This window comes from Colletes gigas, unplaced genomic scaffold (assembly GCF_013123115.1).
Source record: "Colletes gigas isolate AHSC1104 unplaced genomic scaffold, ASM1312311v1 Colletes_gigas_Sc00008, whole genome shotgun sequence".
NCBI lineage: Eukaryota > Metazoa > Arthropoda > Insecta > Hymenoptera > Colletidae > Colletes > Colletes gigas.
Genome location: NW_025106637.1, coordinates 7,828,330 through 7,852,441, shown reverse-complemented (window position 1 = coordinate 7,852,441; position 24,112 = coordinate 7,828,330). Strand labels below are relative to the sequence as shown.

The following is a 24,112-nucleotide window of genomic DNA, read 5'->3' as shown; positions in this document are numbered from 1 at the left end:
TTCAATTGCGATATTGTCATCTCTGTAGTAGTGAAATTTACCAAAGTTCGAAGAGGTGTGAGATAAAAATTAACGAAATTTCTGAAATCTCGCGGCGCAGAGAAAAGAAAAGTTGACTCCCAAGTACGTCGTCAGATTTGTTGAAGTTAGATTAGCCAGCATACGGTTTCGCGCCATCGACCTTTACAGTTTCACCTCGTTTCACCGAACTTTAAACAGGTTGTGTGTTACTGCTCGAGAGAAATTGATTGGAATAATAACTTTTCGCTTCGAGAGCAGCCAACGGGCGAAAAGTTTTCGAAAGCTTTCCACGTATTCCGCCATACGCGACAGCGCTTTGAGCTTTACAATAACAAAGGGCATTCGATGGACGCACCTTTATTCCTAAGAATTTAATTCGCGTCAAAAAATGTTGACCTCTCGGACCGGAAAGAAAGCAATGCTCGCCATTGTGACGGCCGCTAAAGAGAAATAATTGGTTGTTGCGAGAATTTGCACGTACACGAAATCGATTAATCTTTCGAGCGTGATTGATGTCGCGAACGAATTGAAATAGAATTCTTTTCTGAACAGCCCCGATGCATACAGATTTTAATTGTCTTTGGGTCGAAAGTAAAGAAAATGTCCCAATTGACCTGTTTCTCTTAATTTTATATTTTAATGGTAATAGGAAATCCTAGATATTACTTTTTATCTTTATTATAATGTGAAAAGGTAACATATCTATTGAGGGAATTAACTTTTGTTAAATCTTGCCACTTTGTAAACACTGTTCGTAAAGGGTTAACATTTCTGTATGAAATAAAAGTAAACATATTTATAATTTTTGAAAAATGTTTACTTCTGTCGAAATCGAGTGTGATTCTATTGCGTTATAGAGTGGTTACAATACGTGAAGTGACAATGAATTAAAAATTACGGTGCTTTTATTAAAATGTCAATAATCGTATTAGTCTATAACTGGATGAGTGTTGAAGTTGGAAGTAATATCGACTGCAGTTCTAACGCTGCGATAAACTGAATTGATAAGAAACGTGGTTCATGAATTATTCAGACGCTGCAAAGTGTTTATATTTTAAAATAACGCAGCGACATTAATATTGCATAGCTCGAAAGTACGTCGGTTCGAAATGTCGATTCGAATTCTGAACTATTGAAATGCTTGAATATTATTCATTTGTTACTAATATCGAGGATGGTATCGATTCGGTTCGATATCCTCTTGATTTAAATTCCGTGATAGCGCAAACATCGTGTAATATACAGAGTGATTTGTAATTACAAGAATAATAATAGAAGTAATTTTCCACTCGATCTGTACGAGAATCGTCGCAGAAAGTTTCGAATTATTTAATAGTCACGAGGGAAAGGTTAAAATACAAATTGCAGTATATTTTATTTTTCACGCCGTCAGATAAAGTCGTCGTTGGTTGATTTCATTTCCTCTGCACCATTCGATCGCCATTCGCAATCAGATTCCCGCACCTTCTGTTTAGTCCAGCTTTTTCATTTCAGTTCTATTATTTTATTTATTTACACGAGCCGTAACTTATGTCAACGTTATCTCTCGCCGCTGGCCGACACTAAGGGCTCATACGTTCGTATCTCATATCTCATATTGTCGGTTCCAATGTGCATTGCTTCCGGTCTGACTGGGCCCCTTCGTTTCGCCAGCACGCACAGGTTCCTTCTATTCTCTGATTTCGTAAATCGTTAATCTATTCCACCCCCTAACTGGTACCAACAAAATACACTATTTAAACAATTATTTTTACAAATATGTAAATACTTCACGATACCAGTTTCATGATAAAAAGTCAGAGCCGAAGAGACATAAACAATTAAAGTGAAAAGATTATATAACAAATCGATTTACTTATGCAATTATGTTGGAATCGTAAATCGCGCGAATTGATTAGTTCGGGAGATGCGATGCGAAACGTGTCCCACATTTCCGACGAGAGAGCATCGATTTGTTTCTAAAAATAATTTAATTTCATCAAGACCATCGATCCGCGCGAGTCGAAAAGATCACCGTTTCCTGAACTTCAATTATTTATACTTGGTCGCATTGACCGAACGCCGAGCAGAGTTTGGCGTTTAGCTTGTGGACGGATCGAGAATAGTGATTTGGTAGAATTTAAATATTCGTTGCATTTAAAGCCAAGCACTGACAAATGTAACCGGAGTCGAGGCCATTGAGAGTTTGCTAAATACTTGGGATTCTTTTCACGTACAGTCATCGCGAAAGAGCGGTATTTAGCGACGGAATGTTTTTATTCTGTAGCTACTAGGACGAAAAGACAGAAATGTGAACCTAGTTTCAAGCTGCTGCATAACAGAGACCCCGTACAAAGTACGCTTTAGGTCATAACGTTTCAGCTAAAATTTTATCGTGGGTTTAACCTCTCAGAATACTTTCAACTTCCATACCATTATATTTGGTATTTATCGCAGTGAAGCCTTTGGAATTCGATATTCCATTCTGCACAGAGTGGTTCCAAAAAGGACGAAATAATACAAAAGGTAAGAGACTTTCACCGAAGAAAAGGAAAGAATATAAGCCAGAAAAATGTATAGATTTTTCATGGTCTACTGTTAGTAAATTTTTATTGTTACTTTTGTATTAGAGAAATAAATAATTTTATTATCTATTACACGGTGTGCATGGGCTGTTAATTTTCGATACATTTCGAGAAAATATCTTCCACGTTGTGCGCCTATTTTCGAGTTCGATATACCAATTCGAAACAATAGTTTACGTTGCCTAATTTATGGAAAGCATACAATTTCGCAACAAAAGACCATTACCTTTTCAGAGTTCATGAATACCCCATGATATGGAACATATTTTATCCACTATCGATTTCCCATCGAAATTCGTATAATTAATCCACGAACTCTCCTAATCGCGTTGTTTAATTTCGAGCAATAATAATAAGATGAATAGAATCGCTTCGAATACCTAGTCGCTACAATTGGAAATGCAAATTTCAGATTTATAATTTATGTAACCAAAAGTGTTTATACAAATTGCATAAATTTTTATACGAGTTTGAAACTCCGTAACGTATTAAAAAATCTACCTATGTATTCAAAAGGACACTAAAACTGCTTGTTGAAGTTACGATGTCTCGTCCTCTGCAAGGTGATGAACCTGTTGATGTATAGTGAAAAAACATCGCAAGGTTGGCCAGGTGTCAGTCGAGCGTGAATAATCGCGAGTCTGTTTTCTTTACGAATTCGAGGAGCCAATCGCGTTAGCGAAATCCCTCAGTTACTATGCGGGGCTGGAACAGGAAGTAGTGGTACCGCGTCCCCACCTTTGACGATCCTTCAGTCGTCATCATTCGGTTCTTAGTCTGGCTCACAGTCAGAAATAGATCCCGCGACCGCTACGGTGAATAATAAACAACCGCTGAAAACGTGTGTGTTCCGTATTAAAAAATCGTCCAATATTCATTTCTCGATAATCGTTTGTTAAACATAGAACATTGACAGAAGTGTCTAGTGTTATCAAGATCCTTGTACAGTATGCAGTGCAAAGCATCAACCATGGTAAGCTTGCACAAACATTTATTTACCATATTTATTTAAAATAGATCTAGTATTATTGGCCATAAATATACTCCAGAGAAATTAAGTAAACTATTTTACACTTTATTCTTGCTCACGACTGAGTATCACATGTTACGAAATATTCTGCTTTGACGAATTTTCGAATTAGTAATTTCGTTTAGGAGTATCAAAAAATGGTGGCCAAGTGGATGGACAATTTTACTGTACCATTTGAAACAGTGTATTCTCATGCATATGTATTTGTGCATATTAAAGTTCAAAGCCAGCGTGGCACGTTTTCTTGTTATTCGTACGAGATCGTACTGCATAGGAATTATTTTTTCATGCATTGGAACCAAAATCTATCTATACCTGAGTAACACCAAAGTACACGTGTACGATATTACTCGTAGCATTGAATACAAATGAATACTTTAGTAGAAATTAAATTTTAGAAGCTTTTCTTTATTTTTTGATTAAATAGTCCAAGGGGATAGTTTTTTAATACTCAAAAAATTCTTTTAAGGCGACCTTTAGATTTTATATTCAGTTATGTGAAATTTATCGTGAACTTTTGATAGCGAACGTGGCATTTTGAATACTATGTTGTATGGGTTTGATAGTTTTATTTTCAGGTAATTCTCCACGCGTAATGAATATGATTTCGAACATAAATACGATACTTCCTTGTATCCTGCAATTTAAGTCCCTCAAACATCGTTCCGACTTTCAACGATGTTTTCTAGTTATCTCATATACGGTGTTAGGAAAGTTAACTGTGATAATTATCTGCATAATAATCTACCGCCGCGCAGCCCATAAGCATCTATTTAAAGCGTCTATTTAATACCAAAAGTTTGAGGCGGAGCACGTCTGCAGCACGTGCGCGACATTGTTAGCTCACAGAAAGTTGCCTTGGCAGGTGTGATTTCGCGCTAAGTGATTAAAAATCATCTAGTAGTTGAAAACGTTCGGGCAGATGTTAACGATTCATTAGCAAACAGTCGTATTATAAAGGAACTTCCCTAATTTCGCGAATAATCTCTCTGGAACTAAATCCCAATTAACCTTTTCAACAATATTGGCACGTACTCTTACGCTTGCTATTTAAAAATTAAATATCGACGCTAGCAACGAGTAAATAATTAACCTTATTTCAAAATTACTCATTTCCTCATACTTAATTTCCAAATATATTTATCTCGAACATTTTTTCTATTCAAACTTTTTAAAGTTTGCAACATACTTTCTTACTTTTCAAGTGAAATCGAATCATGATTTTAGACGAAGCAGTTTATAATATTAAGTGGACTCTCAATCTCATCTTGAATTGTTTTATTTAATGTCAAATCAACTTTCTTTCAAAGCATTTAAAAAACAATGAACTAATGGAGGATTACGTAAATTTGATATATATTAAACAATTATTATTTTAAACTTGTGGAGAGCTGCAAGGTCGAAATCATAAAATTCATTTTTCATCTGCAGTTGTTACGTAATTTAGGAAAGACTCGGTTTCCAGAAAAAAATGGAAAAATGTTTAGATTGCCAAAAATTTTGTTCTTTCCTACCAATTTAGAAATTTAATCCTCGTCAATTAGAAGGTCTTTGGTTCTTATATTTGGCGAGAAACCTTTGCAACGAGTCTCGTACGATATTGTGGGTGAAGAGGTTAACCCTCGGGCGTCTGACCTGGGCTATTCTTGACCCACCTCTTCCACAGAGCGTGCAGAAAATCGCAGTGCGAGCCAAAAGGGGGCGATTGCTTGTCAAAAGTAATCCAAGAAGATAGAATGTCAAATCTCGACAGGAGACTTCGTTCCCCGGAAAATAGATTTCGAAAATTTATGGAAAATTCACGCGTCCTCGGAATACAAATCGTCCAACGGGGTCCACGAATTTACACACAGAAATTTTAAATATTTCATGGTATTACACTTAAAAATACTCATTTTACCTTTTTGATGCTTAGACATTACTTTCCATTCAATATCCTGAACTTACCATTATGGATTTTTTTTTTAACTAAGGTAAATTTTGTCCATTGGAAAACAGTCGTACAATTTTGATTTTTTCGATACCTTTTCTGTTAGACGTCTGAAATGGTTTTAAAAAGTCCGAAATATTAATTTTTATCGAGATCCGTTGGCTGGGTGAGTCACTCGTCGATTCAGGGCCCCTCTTCTCTATTTCGATCCGGTATTTCCGCGATGTATCGAGGGTGGTTGTCGAAGAATCAACCGGGGGCCATGCACGTGCGTAAATTCACGGATCACGCGTGCACCGGGTGCCCTGGAATGCGGGAGTAGGTACAAATTGCGGCCATTACTCTCGCCACGAGGCACCGGTTCCCCTCTTTGCACCCCTGCGGAGGGCGCGAGACTATTGTGTATGAAATGATTATGGCGGTGCGGTATGAGGTCGCGAGGCCGTGCGCAGCCGTTCGTCACTTAGATTGGCCTGTTGGCAGTTACAAAAGGCGGCAGTCGCGCGTTGAAGCAACGATTATACGCGTACAGAGCTACCCGTGGTACGAGTGCCCGTGCTTGTCCATTGGCTGATAAGAGATTGCAGCGATCATCGTTGCATCTCAGGAACTCCTGCAATGTTCAGCGTTGCTGGATCCTGCGGGAGAACGGTAATTGCCGCGGACGTCCGCAATACCAAATATTCTCTCGTAATTTATGAAGAGCTTAAACGTGCACGATTAACTAAAAGAATGCAGTCCGTCCCAAATCACGTTAAATAAATTTCAGTTCTCTTTTCTCGTGTACCAACATATCATATAATCAGCGTTCTTTTGCACAGCTTAGTGTGTCGCGAATTTGTATTTACGAACCCTTTGTACTATGGATCGCGTCTCCTCTATGCTTCTTAGAAACCTATTTTACGATTTAAAGCACGTATCGATATCAGTATTCTATTTTTTTACTTTCTCATAAGAGTGACAATAAATTTCTATTTCTCGAGGTAATTTAATTCAACACTCCAACTACCACTTCATCCATACATAGGTGACTGAATTCTTAACGGTGAAACTAACAGAATTAATTCTCAAGTTGAAATGTTAAGTTATGTAGTTTACAATAGTCTAAAATCCAAATTACGGTTTTGGTCTGGCAGTCAAAGTGTTAAAATTATTCTTCCCCATCAAGGCGACACTCTTCTCTCTTCAGTCACCAAAAATACATTTCATATTACGAGATCTCAGAATCGTTCAGTCTATTTGGAATGAATTCCCCAAATGGACCACTCCTTTAATTAAAATTACTCACGCGCAAGTAATTCTATACAGAGTGCCAGAAAGATTCAGCAAACTAAAACGAACGTCGTACGAGGAATGTTTTTTCGTGTACTCTCCGAGGCACTCGCTTTGCGCGTCTTTTTCTTTGCATAGAGTACTGCAGTTAGGTCTTCAAACGAAGACAAGGTTACTAGTACGAGTACGCGCAGCAAACAAGCAAAAGACGTCAGCGATACACCAAAAATGAACGAAACTTCGAAAGGCGTTGATATTTTTAAAAATATTTCAAAGGCGTAATATTTCTGAATCATACGCGATCGTTCGCGAAAGTTTTAAATCAAAGGCCGATGCATTTAAAAAGATTTACGTGACATTCAGCCGCTGAATGCAGACAGCCTGAATTAATTGTGCACATTGTTTTGGGAAGCAGCGGGCAGAAGGAACGAGACCATTATCAAGAACTTGCGAAATATCGAACAAAAAACGTTTCATAATGCGTACGGTGGCACTTATACCGTCATAGTGGTACCGTATTGTCATTCGGTCGGTGGCCAATTTGAAAGAATAAAACGCTCGTTCCCGAAGTGAAAGTTGTAGCATTCACGGGCGGTCGGTCGGTTCCGGTGAAATACTATTCAGAAAAATATGGCCGTCTATTTGGTCAGATTTGAAAAAGATTTCTCCGCGATAACAGTGAATATCCATTGACCGTGCCCCGGAGGAAGGAAGGAGGGGGAGGGGTAGGGGGAGGAGAAGTGGGTGGCTTTCACGGGATTAAATACGCTATTTAAAAGCGCAGAAATCCTTTAATTCTTTGCCATGGATACCTGCCGCTTAACGCCCCCTCCTCCTCGACTCGGTTCCAAACGGGTCTCATTTACGGGCGCAACATCAAAGAACCCAATCACGTGTTTTGTTCCGAAAATTTCCGCGGGGCTGCGCAGGTGCTTATAACACTTCCCTCGTTAATTATACGCGAAACTAAAATACATTTCCCCGACATGGCGCAGTCAATGAGCCGGGCGCGCTCAAGGGAGCCCGGAGCCGCGCGCGGCCCTACACCATGGTCAAATTTACTCCCTTTCAACGTTTCCTACGGCAGACTACGGCTGAATTAGCGAGGTAAACTTTGCCTGTACCGCCGAAGTAGTCGTGCTTTTCCACGTTAGAGCGGTTAAGAGGCTAAGAACCGCCCTTTAGCCGCAGCATTCAGACAACTACGACCTCTCTTCCCTCTCGCAATCTTCCACCCGCGCCCCATCCGGCGCCATTCTTCCTTCGTTCTCGCGTTTTTACCTCTGTGCGTTTGCCTCGCCCGTTCGGGCTCTCTTATCCCTTCTTCCGACGGAACAAATCTACGACTCCGCGGGAATAGGCATCCCGGAATTACCCGGCTAATTAAAATCATTCTGAACGGGATCACAGCGCGGCGTTGCCTCTTTAAAACCACCGTGGAATGGTTCCACGTTGAAACGCCGACGCAACGGGCGCGTACAGTAATCCATGTAAGGTTTCGGGATGAAGTAACCGCGCGGCCACCCTCGACGGCGGACGCAAAGAAGTCGTAACGCGTGTCTCTGCGGGCACACGGCTTGATTATTCGTAAGTCATGGAGGGATTAATTAAGGGTCGACGGGATTTGCGTGTGTACCGTTTCTACACTTTTACGCGGATTTTTCTGTCCTGAATTTACGGGTTTCGAGCCCACCCGGTAGTTTGTGCTTAAGGGAGGAAACCACTAGAGGCAATTCTCAAGAATTTTTTGGGCGTGATTGTAAAACTTTAATGTGTTTTGAAAGTACGTTTCTTGAACTACTTGTAAAAATATTAATTATAGCCATATCACAACCCTCAAGAGTCTACTTTGTAACAACAATTTAAAATTACCTACGAATATGATAATTTTACCTGTTTGAAATTTATTGAATGAACGTGTAATTTAAATTCTTCAATTTGAGCCGAAATAACTATAAATTTTCCAAAGATATAATGTTTCCAATTACTAACATGAAAATAATTTCCATGGGGTATCAGTGTACTCTAAGTTCGATGGCTTCGTTTAAAACAGTTCCCCCGAACAATTTCTCCGAAAAAGACTGAATATTCACGCGAGTTTATCGAGGAACGATTATTATTTTCCGATTTCTTCGAAACGCATAAATGCTCGCTCCGCGTTATAATTTTTCTTCCACGACTAGTGGCGAGCGTCGTCTTTCGCGAGCCCCGGTGGCATCTATTTTTGTTACGAAATTTTCATCCTCGTGAGATTGTTCCACGCAATTCTGATAAAACAGCCCGTCCAATCATGGACGTTTCAATCGTCGCGCGTACACCCACGGAACCGTTCCATTTTCACTCTCCCCTCCCATATCGTTTAGCAGCAATCGCGATCAGTTTCGTCCACCTGTCTCGCGAGGGGATCGTTTTGTTCGTCGTTCCGGGGGAAATTTTATCGATATGTTTCGCGTTAGGCTATCTTTGTTTAACCAGTCCTGGACGTTTAATAAAGAGGAGGATGGTAACGAGCGAAGGGAAAGGAGATACTTATTTAATAGCCTTTATGGACGGCGCGGGGAAAGCTCAGACACGGTCGGAGGGGGTGGCAAGCTGGCGAATCCGGCGCAAACAGATTGACCGACGAATCCGAGCGAGCGCGATGCATATAAAAGGACCCTCTGTGCTCCGTTGGAACAGCCAGAAATGTAGCTGCCGTTCAATACAGTGCGCTTGAAAGCGCCGCTTTCAGTGGCCCTTACCAAGATTTCGCTACCTTCCCTTTCCGGCCAACCATCCTCCTTTAACCCCTTTTCCGCGTTTTCTCTCTGTTCTCGTCGAAGTGATCGCCGAACGACGCTGAATACGAGAGGGATCGACGAAGGGAACCGGAAATTTGGAAAGAATTAAACTACATTTCATGGCGAAATTCGCGTTATGGTGTTGTCCAAGGGTGTAGAAATCGTTCTGTGCCCGGTCTTTGCCACGACCAGGGGAGTATTTGATGTTTCGTGGGGGCTGGATAAATAAAAGGGTGTTACGAAACAAATCGCGAAAGGTTGACTGTCGAACTCTTATTCGAATGTAATTTTTCAAAAATTTGATAGTCCACTATTGATGCTTCTTTTTAGCATACAAATTACTAATTTAATGTGTCAGAAAAGAGAAAGAATAATAATATTGTATAATATGTGTTTTTTTTGCTCACGTAATTTTAATAGAGGAACAATATTACATTTGATGCGTATAGTTTTTCGTAAAAACGAAACTTTCATAATAAGTACACAAGTAGAATGTTTAATGTTTATTAAAATTGCTTGAAGATGTCTTTATTTGCCAAGTTCTGTAACTTGAATCTGAAACTGCGCGAATTTTGAAGAAACTCTGCTTTTGAGCTTACACAAATCCAGAGAACAGCGTCGTAATTATTTCGAACAATGTCGAGGAAACTTTCAGGCTCGTAGTGCTCTATGTTTTGCAAAATGACGTTGGGCCATACAAGCGTGTGCAATCCGTTAATTAAAACGAGTGAAATAAGTGTAATATTAAATTAAGTAATCCTGTAAGCACTTTAATTAAACCCATTCGTGTCTATCATATTGATTTCAAAATATATCATCGTTCGAACGTATTTGATCAAGAACAATTCATTTTTATTTACCAAAACAACGTATCCTAGTTTTTGTTATAAATATTTCCTACGTATGTTATTAAATCCTTAAAAATAATAATCAAACCATTTTTGTTATTATTACAATAACAACCGCGTGCTTTCTTTACACGAGCAAAATCTTAGTTTTTAACGTTACCATAGTGATTGCAATTACGTACAAGAATGAAATTTTTTTTACGTAATCTTATTTTATTTGCTACGAAAACGATGCATTAATTTTATGCGTTCAAAAAAGCAACGGGAGTAAACAACGAATTTGTTTCCTTTCAAATCCATCTGAAAATTTTAAAATAGATAAAATTAAAACTAATCGTTTCGGAGTGTCCTCTAGGGTAGGACGAGTAGAATTCAAACAATTTCAGATCTCCACGTAATACAATAAATTTCCTCGTTAATTGGTTGACATTCTGTTGCTACTTAAAGGTTCGTATCGTTTCGACTAGCAAACGCAAGGCTCGCGTTTTAAACAGACAACTCTCAACTTCAGAGTGCCAGAATTTCAGCATGTTTGATTTTAATTACCGTTTGGTTAAACGCCTGGCCTGTCGCGGATCTCTGACTCGTATTAGCAACTCGGAAATTCATGTCGCTCGTCGGTTTATGTGATGATAGTCATTCCTCGACTGCGCACGAAGGCCACCGCTGTTAGCCACAACCGTGCAAACGTCAAAAACGTCGTTTCCGCAACCGGCTACGACTTCCGGTCGAGGTGTTTCGCGCGTTGCCTCTCGCCATTAATCCACAGCGTTTGTCATAGCTAGAAAATCCATGTGATTGCCAAAGTCTGATAAAGAATTTCGTACGTCAATAGTACGTACCCATAAAAGCACACTTTGAAATTGTTCAATTAAACAATTACTTGTATATTAGTCTAAAAACGTTCACTTTTTGTCTCGTCAGTGTTGACTCAATCTATAACAAAAATTTTATTCGGATAGTTATCATAAATAGTTAAAACCGTGACAATTCGTATTTAAACTTTTTTCAGTAGAAAACCGTACCATAAGTCAGACATTCGGTAAAAATCGAACCTATTCAGATTTGACGTTTTTTCTTTAGGTAATGCAAATAGTCCTCGCGTGTTACAAGTTATTTACAGTTGAATAAATGTAATTATGTTAATAAATTAATATATATGGGTGAATGTTAGTTTATAAACGTAGTTTCAGCATGTTTATTAAAATAGAGACTAACACGTTTCAGATTATGATCTACAGTTTTGTATGAGGAATGAATATGATTTCTGTTGTACATATCCATTCATTTGTTTATCATTTTACGTGAACAGAACATACTGGAAAATTCAATATCAATTTTTGTGTGCATTTATAATTTGATCTATTTAAAAAGTATTTAAAATTCACTAGCCAAAATAAATTTATAAATATTGTACATAGAATGTCATTAATTTCACTATTTATAAAGGGTTTGTAAATATTTAGAAAAATTATAAATCCATCGAACATTTGAAAGCTGAAGTTGATAAAACATTCATGAATTTATTAATCGTTCGTAAATCAATAACTAGCAAACCGTGACAATTTTTCGAAGTTTACATATTTATAAATTTTTGTATAAGTAATTCAGGACCTCTGTTAATCGACCTAGTAGAGAGACAGACAGCTGAAATGAATTTGAAACCATCAAACGAAAAATGACTAATAGCGTATCTTCGATTAAAAATTAGTTTCTTTCAATGAAATGGCTTTCTGAAAAATCGTCTTGTTACTTAGAATTCGAAAAATTCAGTGTTTGAAAGGTATATGCGAATCATAAAGTGCAGTACGGCCTAGTAAAATTTCCGCAGTGGAATGACACTGTTGCAGACAGACGCGTCGTGTTCAGTCACTGTCGTGCCGCCAACAACACGACGAGAAACAGTATATTTCTTTTGTTAAACGTTTCTGTACGCGGTCTCGGGACAATGAACATATCTGGGAACACACAGAATTCTAGGGAGCATGGCGGAACGCACCTGGAAATAAGGAAGCCGGGCCGTATCGCTGAAATACGAGATGTTCCGTGACTTCTTTCGCCCCGTGAGAAAATAGCCGCGAGTTTTCACCGACAAGACACTACACGCGTTCCGCAGTAAACCCGACTGTTAACGTCCGGTTATCACGAAACGAGGCTTCCGTTCCGCGGGGCACAAAACACGGACACGTTCGCGAGCACGCGTTTAGTTCCCGTAAAAGACGAAACAACTTCTAACTACCGTTATAAATAATGAGTCGCAATTAAAGGGCCACGGATAAGGCACCTCCTCCCCCAACCTCCTCCACGTGGAAGAGTGTAACGAAACGATGGAAATACTGTCGTGTCGCGAACTTTATATACCGTTGTGCGTGCTCGATGAGCCGATCGGGGAGGAGACTCGGACTGGTTGGTACGAAACTTTGTTGAAACGCTCGGAACCGAGCGGAATGTTTCTCTGTGCACGTGCAACGGGGAGAATTGTTCTGTGAATTTCGTAAACGAGTTTGTTCCGATGAAAGGGGTTAACTGTGATGAGATTAATACAAAATTAGTGACTATATTAGATTGTCGATGCAAGCATTTATATAGGGAACGCTGTTCCAGCTGCGAAACTCTCGTCGAAAAGTTCGTCGAAGTTGGACTAATTTTTCTATTTGCTGTTTTCGTTGGTAAAAGTGTTGACAAACAACCTTTGTTTAGTTAACGTTTACAATGTTTGAGCGATAAATATTACGGTAAAATATCGTAAATTCTGCTTCCTAGTGTTCTTATAATTTGTTGGATTCTCGTTTAGAAATACGACGTTTGTCCGCGTACATAATTTCGTGCAAAAATGTCATTTGGCATAGGAGTAGCTCATAGAAATTTTATTAGTTATTATTTTAGAATTTCGAGGCGGAAAGTTTTTCAGACGTTTACTTTATTAATGTATAAAATATTTTAACGTACTGCTGAATGCTTATGAAAAATAAATTTTGCCTCTAATTTGTTTCAATTACACCGCACGCTTGTGATGCTTCTGACTCTTAGAGAGATGCAAGCATTGACGTGTACTTACACTTCTCGTTCAGTTTTCGTTTACGAGTAGAAGCTTTTTTTTAGTAGAAACGAAATTTTGCGTCTCTCAGCCGATATACACATTTTTACCTACTTAATTAATACACACAGTACAACTTTATTTAATATAATACACAATTTAATACAAATTATATAAAACTATGACCCGTTAATTTCTTCTGTTCGTATTCAAAATTATCGAACGAATTACGTTTAAGTTGCGCTGAATAAAGTGCGCCGCTTATAACGTAAGGCGCTTATGCCAAGTAAGACGCTTACGTCAAACTGCAGCATGATCGTGATTACACTTTGTGTTTTTATTAGATTTAAAAACGATACACGGCGAATTCGAAAACGAACGATAAAAAAAGAAACACGGTGTCAAACGTTTGTTCGAATACTATCCAAAAGTGGTTCGAGTATGTTTGTGAGACTCCCACTCTGGATGAAACGTAACATTCGAGGCGATGGAACGCGGCCAAGAATACAGTTCGTCTGAAACGTAAGCGACGAATATAGTCGTATCGTACTCGTTGTGTCAGAATTTCGTTTGTGTTTTCGTAACGTGGCTCCAGCGAAACTCAGTTAGCCCTGTAACCGGTCTTTGGCGGTGTCTCGATTTTCAGCGTCGTGCAAGAAACGCGTGCACATCGTGCCACGGTCTGATGTAAGCCAGATCAGTTTCCTCGTTAAATCTTGCACTTGCAGCGTGCATGCTCTTCAACTTTGTCATCTATTCACGGTACAACGTCTATCTTACGGTCTACGTCGAGCTAGAGACAACGTTTCAAAATTGTTACTGATTTTATGGAGGCACAACAAAGAAGAAGTCCGCTGAAAGAACACGGTTTGCTAATTGCCTAGACGTTCTTTCGTACGAAATTACATCCAATGTTCATTATATTCTGATCTATTCACAGGTTTAACGCGCGGTTGTTGCAAAAATAAATAAAAATAACACGCATGTTTTCGAGTTAATCAAATGCGTTTAAATACGATTTACCTGGCGCCTCTGACCATTAATCACTGTTCCTACACGCGCTTATGGCTTATCAAACTGTATTATATTGCACGCGTACTCGATTTTCTCGGAAACGAAACCTGAAATTAAAATTTTCTTTTTCTTTGCGTTAGAAACTTGTATTCCTTATATATCGAATCGTTTCTCTCGTTTGGTTAAATAATATTTAGTACAGTACAGAAATTTGAAAAACAATTCATGTAATATCGAGGGGAATTTTATATATTCACTATAATACAAAAAAAAAAACTCGAAAACAATACATATAACGGGAGTAACACGAACAGCATAAATTCGACAAAAATTGCTGTTTTTCAATGCAACTTCGTGTATTTTAATTGCCAGAAACTCCGAATATGAGGGCACAAGTATTTAATTGCATTTTCTCCAGAACATAAAGGAAGATATAATCGGATCAGAGTGAAAAATGAATCGAAATTTCCAAGGATCCGGATGTGCAATAATTTCGAACGGGAAATAACAATTTCCCTATGAAATTCATACGCGTTGATTATTCTTACGTGGAAAAGTTGATTTGTCACGTCGCGTACACGTTGCATGAAACGCCATTTCGTACTACCCCGGTAACTGTATTAATTGGCAGCATTCCAATTACCGGATTAACTACTCGAAACAACTCGGCAATTTGCGGTGCAATTTTATCCACCATATCGGTCGGAGAGCCGTCAGTTATTTTCACCTCGAATTCTCATTCTCGTCACGTACCGGACAGCATGACGAACGTTGCGATTTGTCGCATTACATTGTTCGTTTTATCGCGCACCATGAATAGCAGAAGAATCGCGGGTCACGGACGCGGGAAACCATAAAACCGCGGAAAATAATATTTTTCAAAATAAACGAGAAACAGTTAAACAACCGACTCGTTCGTTGAATCTTGATTCCCGGCTGCAAATTAAATATCTCTTTTCGCGTACCGTTTCCGTGGATAGAGAAACTTTTATTTCGTTTGAAGGAAACTAGAACTTTTAATCGGAATTAATATAATTTAGTCGAACGTCGAATATTCGACTAATACAATATGTGTTTAATATTTGCTATTTATTGAGTTGTTCCGGGGATCAATAATTCCCTAAACTTGTACATTTGTCGTAATTCCTGTATTTACTCGACTATACGCGTGGCACTAAAAGTTACGCTAGTTATCGAATAAGCAAACAATTTGCCGCGAACGTTTATTCGCATCGAGAAAACTTATTTTACGATAAAAATCGCGCGCGTATCCAACTCGTGGCAACCGTTGCATCACCCCTGCGATTACATCAGACGCATTCATTCCCGGTTAGAGCGACGCTCGACTCAAACCACCGCTTTGAATCGCTTTCCAGAAGTATTAATTAGCGAAATTCTAATTAACGTATTAACACCGCGAGACAACTTACCAACATCGTATCGCATTATACCCGTCGCATAGGCGACAAGGCCGCTAGTTACGTCTGCTGCGCATGTCTCTCTCTGTCTCTCTGTCTCTCTCTAAATTCAATCCACCTGTTCCTTGCTACGGGATCAAGCACCGCATCAGTTTCGTTACGAAATTTTGTCGAAAGGTTACTGACGTCCCGACGCAGCTGCTCCGCGCGCCTTAATTGACCAAATTAACGAATTAACCAGTCGACGAAGTTTAAAGGTCGTTGCACACATAGCGACGCAGCAAACGAAACCCAACGTCGAATGGCGTTTGATACTCGTACGGAATATCGAAGGGACGAATGTACGATCGTCGAGGCATCGTTGCTTGCTCGTTGCACGCCCACGGCGTCTAAAAATGAACCGAGATTCGGAAAGAAAATTAGCAGGTGTCGTCTATCGGTAGGCGCGCCATTTTGTCTCGCAGGCACGTAACTCATAAATAAGTTACTCTTGTAAGTCAGGCGTACACAGACGCCACCGTAAGTCGAGGTCAACGGTACCGGTGTTGCAATCCCTTAAGGGATTACACCTGCGCGACGACCTAAAAAGCAGCACGAACCTTGGGAATTTTTTCGCGATAAAACTAACGGACACGATTTTATTCATTTCGGGAATATTTAAAATAATTCGAACTTCTCTTGCTTTCGTGTTCGCAAATTCAGCAATTACTTCATCAAAATTGATTGCTCCGACCAAACCGCATTCTATCGGTAAAGCAGCCAATACGTTCAAACGATTTTATTTAATCGAAAAACGTAAATAGTTTTTAATTATTTTCAATTCGCTGAAACTCCTCTTTTTGATGCGATAAAAATATTTCGAAATGCTTCGCGTGAATCGAATGATGCAACGAAATGTTGCAAAAAATACAATTTTTGGAGTCAGTCGAAAGCTGGCTTTCGTTTATGTTTTATTCGTAATTTCAAAGAAGTCTTATACTCAATGACAAAACTGATATTCAAAAATGTGGGTATATTGCATTTATTAGACAGAACTGCTGCTTTAAATTATTAATAAAATAAAAATATTATGAAGGAACAACGTCTTCTCGAGACAAACGAGCTATTTCAAAGGCTTTGAATTTAATCCTCGCTGCACGACAAATGGCGAAAGAAGCTGCAAGCTGGTGTTAATAAACATTTAAGAAATTTTTAACAAGTCACGGAAGAGGCAGACCACTTAAGGAGGCACAAGCGTTTGGAAGCTGGAGTACAGTTTGCAAAACAAAAAGTGCACTTGAATAAACGGTGGACAATAATTCTTTGACGAAAAACCTTTTAAACAGTCCTGATAGCATAACTATTTTAATGGCTCTAAAACAACTAATATTCGAAAAACAAAATGGAGAGTCACGTTCTAATGTAAGCATATACTAGATTGTATTTAATAAATTTCTAATTTATATAAGTAGTAACTCTGGATTAAAAATCAAATAAAAAAAAGGGGAAACATAATTTCGATCAAGTTTGTCACCGTCTAAGGATCCACAGGATTCAGTCGACGACCTCATAGTTTTGTCGTTGAGATTTCTTCGTTCATATTTCGAATTTCAGCGTCTAACGATCTAAAGATTCTTGAGGGTGGGAAGTGTGAGAAAATGCATTAAAAAATCGATTTTCTCGATTGAAAGATTTTGAAAAAAAGTGTGAAAGGTTTATCGACGGGGCCAGGGTCACTTTGTTGTTGTTTCTGGTCGAGGGTCGCGTCTCCCAGTGTCAAGGGACGAACGTCAGCGACAATGCTCGTTTTATTAGAAAGTTCGGGAGGTAGAGAAGCGGCTGATCATTATGCAGCTCGTGTTGTCATATTCCATTACCGTGGCTGCCGGTTACAGATGCGGCTGCCGCGGTTAGTTCGAAGAACAATTCACAATGCGATACAGGAGCCCGGCATCACCCTTCGACCGAGCTTGCAGATGACATCGATACTCGACTTCCTCCGCTGTGGCGTTTGCAGCCTCCGTTCGTCTCGCGCACGATTCAGCATCTGGCAAACTTTACCGGTTTCGACGACTGCGAACGGATGACACCTAACACGACCAATAGAACGTGCGTCGTCGCTAGAACCGCCGTGGCATTTGATACTGTTCGTTTGCTACGAAAGTCACTCGACTCGAAACGCGTGCAACAATTTTCCTTTTCTCTTCTTTGTCTTCAACGGCGACACTTTTCTCCCGCGTTCTGTCATTCCTTTGGACCATAGCAAATTAGGCTCTGTTACACCAGATGAAGAATATTTTTGAAAAACTAGTTCTTTAAATAACTGTCGATGAGGTCGATACATTGAACGAACTAATCAGAAATTTATCAAATCAAATATGCGGTATACAGAAGCGATTCGACATGTAATCGAACAATCTGACCACAGTGCCTGACTCGTTCCTCTTTCTAACATAAAAGCAGAAAATGAAATATCTTGAAATAACGTTATATATAATAAAAAAAGAAGAAACAAATATTTCGAGTGTATGAAGGAAGTGATTTAAAAAAATCGTTGTTTAATAATTTCGCTTGCTCGAGGGCCGTGCAGTTTTACAAGGAGATACAGTCACTGGCGGTCAGACGGCCGTTTTATGACGCTGCGAACGAAGCGGCCGAAATAATTTCATTCGATGAAACGAGCATTCGTTCGGTGAAGTTGAAACCGGGTCTGGTGAATGGCACTTTTATGCATATCGCAGATTGCGGCGGTCGGGAAAAGTCAACTCTTGGCGAAATCTGGCATTCGAGTGGGACGGCGGGTCGGGGGGAAACGGGATACAGCTGGATATTTAACCCGGGATTATGGCGGCTCGTTTGGTAAAACATTCGCGAAAGTTAAGCGCTTTTCTCGGGCCGCCGACGCCGGGTCTGTTTTAGGTAGAGCCGGGGTCGCAGAGATAATTCTTATCTGGGACTGTCTAGGCTGTTCAAACGCAGTTAAGGGAGTCAGTTCTGATTTCTCGAACCTCGACACGTGCTGCCAGCCAACTTCACCGTTACGTGAAAATTCTCACCGCTTGGGAATCGAACGGAGCTCGATCGAAGCCCATATATTTTTGGTGGATTTAGGAGCCCCCCCCAGAAACCCTTAATAACAATAAAATGCACGAATAGCATAACATAAAATCGTAAACGAAACATTAATCAGATCGATGAGAATTATCTCTGAAGGGTTTATATTTTTAAATTCTATTATTCTCTACGTAACGTCTATCAATTTGTATTAATGAATTCGTCAACATTTTGCACCGTCTACCCAGCGAATATTCGAACTTAATTCTAAACAGTGTATTGCGTTCGCAATGGTCTGGCATTGTATACAGATGGTCAACACCAGCATAAGTGGGTACGTGGTACATATTAGAGAGATTAGTTTACGCTCACAGAGAAAACAGAAATTATTCAAACATCAGTATTCCGTGAATTGTTGTCGCAAACAACCGTGGTTTTACTTACAGAAAATTCATGCGTGAAACGTAGTGGTTCGTTCGAAGATTAGAATATTGCAAAAATTGTTAGAATATTCGTTTACCATTTTTCATTCCCAGTAGTAGTTTTATCATCTAGGAGAACTATCTCACAAAAAAAATTCATAGAAATTTTCGTAATATTTCTACTTCGACGTTTCAAATACAAAACTTGTTATTTCAATTTTTCTGGAAACGTATTCATTGAAATAAGTAAATTGGAATTGTTTAAAATTATTTGAAACAAGAATAGATGAATTGAAAACAAGTACAATAGAGCAAATGATAATGAGAGATGCGATTCTTCGTAGCGACTGTATAAGTCAATTTGTACGTAAATAATTGCCCCGGCGGATCTGCGAGTTAGTTATCTGTTTAGTTAGGTTACACAAAGGATAGGTCTTGCAGTGGCTACGCGCCCGCTAGAATCAGCTGGCTTGGTACCACGTCTAAGATTATGTTTGTACACTCTGTCAGCGGAGAATCATCATTTTCGGCGATACAGTGCAAACTAGGGGTAGTAATATTTATGGTAAGGGTAAAACTTCCTTATCAAGAATTTTAGATCCTTCCCTATACACTGTTATTAACATAATTATTCTTGCAATTATTTCTCTCCAAAAAATATTTAAAACAATTATAACGCGCTGTGTTTTAATTATATGGGAAGACTTTCAGCATTTTTGCAGATTTAGATTCAAATTCGACAAACATCATTTGAAAATCCCATTAACGTGTAAATCGAGAAGCTGTTGAAATTCATAGATTACGGGACGGGACGATATTTCACGTAATAGGCAACGAAATTAATAGCTAAGCTTCTTCCTGTTCGATATCTCGGCACGATAAAAGTGTATCCTGGAATGAATTCCGCGGAGCCGTATTCAGAGCGACGCGGAAATGCCTCTTCAGTTCCCCTCGTCTGGGACTCGAAGAAAGGATATTTCGCTGACACAACGGCTCAACTATTCTGATCACTCGAACGCATCCATTATCCACCTTAGTGCTATCTACCGCGATACAGAAACGCGCCGCAAAGGGACGAAATTAATAACTGTTTACAGACACGTTTAGCCCCCTTGTAACGATACACTTTATTAATTTGCGCCCGCTATTAGGAACAAGACAGATTTCCACTTTATCGCGATTTCGCGTTACATGCACGACAAGGGCTTTCATTTTTATGATGGATGATCCTGTTTCTGCCTTCGTTTAACATTTTCTGGGAACCGCTTCCCGTAATATGTAGTTTCAGATTTCAACGAAGCAAATGTATTTATATTTTAATGGAATTAATTTCTTGAAACTTCTATTGTGATAATCGATCGAATTCTCAGAAATATTCGCGAGAGAAAATTTATAAAAATATTCTCACGTTCAATTTTCTATGTTTTTAGACGTCAACATGGTGGCTGAGCCCAAACCTCATCAAACGGGACGCAAACGGCAGAACGTTACCAAAACTGGCAACGATTGGTGAGTTCATTCACAATTAATGCAATTTAATCGTTTCGTAGCGCTCAATTCAAAAAAATTCTATTCAAGTATAACGTATGTAACTGTGCACGAGGAGCATTCATTATTTTTATAATTTCTTGATGACTTCTAAAATTTTTATAAAATAGATGTATTCGTCGTCAAATTTGTTGCAACGCTCTTCTTTTTACAATTTTGTAACAAAATTTTTCGCGTCCTTCCATTTCCACGAATTCCAGGACCAAAATTATTAAATATTAAGCACGCGAAAAATACTAATTTTTCCACCCACGTTATTAGGACATTTTTCCTTGATTCTGCGAGTACTGTATTGAAATTCGAAAATTCTATTCTCTATGGGAGTCGATTGTGTTGACGTTCGATCTAATCGATGAAAAAATTGCGTTTTTCTCCTGAAATCTTTATTATCGCGTGGGACTTGGCATCTGGCCCGAAACTCACGGATCACATCTTCGGACGGGAAAGTTGGTCGCAAGTTGCGTGTAAATCTTCGCTCGTAGACGGAGATGTCGCGTTTTATTCGACGGACCGCCGTTTTATCCTGTCTAGGTAACCGGCTGAACGAGGGAATCGCCTTAAGAACAGCGCCAAACAAATGCTAAACTCAATATAACTGGCTACGGCGTTGAGCTTCCCGACAGCCGACGTGCTGAAAACGTGTTTTACGCGACGTACGTGACCATGAAATTGCCAGGCCCTTCGGAGAACCACGGGACTCTCAAACCAGAGACGAAACAACGATAATCGCGTGATAATCCACCCTCGTATGCGATTGTTTAGCATTCGTGATGACTTAGCTGATGTAAACTCGAGCGTATATTCGAAACGAAGGGTCGTCGAAATTAAAAATTGGAAAAGAATACAATTTCTATGCTTTCAATATTTATCGTATGGTTACCATTATGTGTTATTTAGTTACTCGCTATGAAAGATGAATGCAGAATGTATGTTGAATTATTATCTTTTATTATATTTGTTTGCGCGTAAAATTTTTGCTCCTGATGGTAGTTAAAACCGTTGTTCGTTGCTCGAAGGCTATCGTTGTTAGGTGACAGAATTCCGGAGGTTTCTGTAGGGAAAACCGAGACATTTCGTATCGCGTCATCTGGTTTCACGATCTGTCGTCCGAAGAAAACAAGGCAACTAACTCTGACAACTGTTAAAGTCCACAAGTAAAGCGGACCGAAACAACGATTGTTCAGAGGGACAGTGTTTCGGTGGCTGGGCGAGACACGATGCCTTCCCAGCGGCGAGATAGTCGCTAATATAAAACTGCAGTAAAGCGAGATTGTTAAAAATTTAACGATTCCACGGTTTTTTCGCTGAAATATTTTCGGCTGGAAAATGAATTTTCCCGGCAGCCCGCGGCGCTTGAAATTGCGACGGTGCCTCTGTGCAGTAAAATGCGATCTTTTGACGACTTGTCGTTAGTTTAATTTTCGATCAGTCTCAAAGAACGACATTATTTCTCTAAAGTGTAAATCAATTTTTTCGAAGGGCGAACATTTTCTTTTTAATTAGACAATTTGAAAAATTGTTTTAGTTTCCTATTAAGAACACTATATTTATAAAAATAAATATCGAAATTTGAACGTGCTCTCAACAGGAAATATAATTTTTCGAAGGGCGAACATTTTTTTTTAATTGGACAATTTGAAAAATTGTTTTAGTTTCCTATTAAGTACACTATATTTACAAAAATAAATATCAAAATTTGAACAGGAAATATAATTATTTAAAGAACTTTATTCACTTTCCAATTGACATTAATTATTATATTAATGGGGTTTTAAAGTTTTGAATCTATGTAATATTCGACCGTACGTATCGGGCAGTATTAAAATCTATATATACGAGAGTGCATAAAAAATGGTGATGACCCGGCGCAGGGGGAAACCCGGAAATTATCGACATTTTAAATATTTCGCGAGCCACGCGAAATTTTCAATTCCGAGGGGTTCCTGATACCAAGTTGCGCGACGCATTAACGCGGATAGGAAAACTGAATAATTATAGGTCCCATTGGAATCTGTCTAAATAATAAAAACACTTACTTATTCGATTCATTTACGGGAATCGTTTTAAACGTTTCTACCCTTCGACATTTAAATTGGATTATGAATTTTTAACCACTTCAAGATTTTCAAACGGCGGTACACCCATAGCAATTTCACTATTCGTAGCTTTCGAAAAATATTTATTAAATTTGTCAGCATCGAAAAGGAAGGTGAGTAGTGTTTATTTTAGTTTCGAATAGAAATATAGAGAAATTGGCATAGTGATAATGTTTGTTAATTCTTTTTGAAGGGACGTAGGCCAAATGGTGGTAAATAAATCTCGCGGATAGAATAATAGGGAGCAGAAACGAAATCTCGTTCATTCGCCTTTCCCTCCAGCGATGAAAATAATTGCTTGTTCACGCAGTAGCTGTCCTCTTCATCAGACGCACGTGCCCATTGTCCGTCAGACGTATTCGCGAAATTGTCGGCTTTAGAACGTCACGTCATTTAGCGTCGAGGCATCTTGGGACAGGGCGAAGTTGTCTGGCTAACACACAACGCTTGAACCATTCTGTCCGTCACGTTACAGAAAGATGGCCGCGAAATATTTGAAGGAAGACACGTGGAAAACGAACCAGACCGAGGTCCGTCCGCGTTACGACTCTTTCCGTAATCTTTCGTTTCGAAAAAGCACGCTGTCAACGTGAAAACTTAATCGCCTTTCCCATCTGATCCGTATTTTTATTAAATAGATAGACCGTACATGAGATGTTTCAGATCTATCTTAGAATTCTTAAAAATGATAATTTCTAATAAACATAGGCTTGCAAACTATTTAGCCTCTGAATAACTCTGTTTTGTAGCCAATATTTTTCTCAATCGTTTCTAAACCGCTCCCACCTCATTTTGGCTAAACTTACGTTTTAGATTTCTATTCCCGGTTCTAATTAATATCACCGTACGCGGGAGAATATTTTGTACATAAACAGGGAGTTTTACATATGCAGAGCAACTGAATTAAAACGATTTCGCGAACCAGCCGAGAATTTTAAACGAAGAGCATGCCGTTAATGTAGGAATAAGTAATTAGACACGTACAAACTTAACTAGACTTTTAACAAGTTCCTTTTAATTCTTTCTTTCAAACTGAGCTCGCCAGAAGCGGCCTTATATTTCTTTCCTCATAATTGCGATCGCTTTAAGGAGACGAGTA

The 24,112-nt window shown here is 39.0% G+C and overlaps 1 protein-coding gene across 5 annotated transcripts in view; it reads left to right on the top strand.

The window, feature by feature from the left end:
* LOC122396804 overlaps window positions 1–24,112 on the top strand; it is a 346,801-nt gene that overhangs the window by 256,167 nt on the left and 66,522 nt on the right. For all 5 annotated transcript variants that reach the window (XM_043395502.1, XM_043395501.1, XM_043395499.1 and 2 more), the window contains one exon: window positions 20,800–20,878. In XM_043395502.1, coding sequence (XP_043251437.1) covers window positions 20,800–20,878 — 79 coding nt within the window. The remainder of the gene's footprint in view (window positions 1–20,799; window positions 20,879–24,112) is intronic.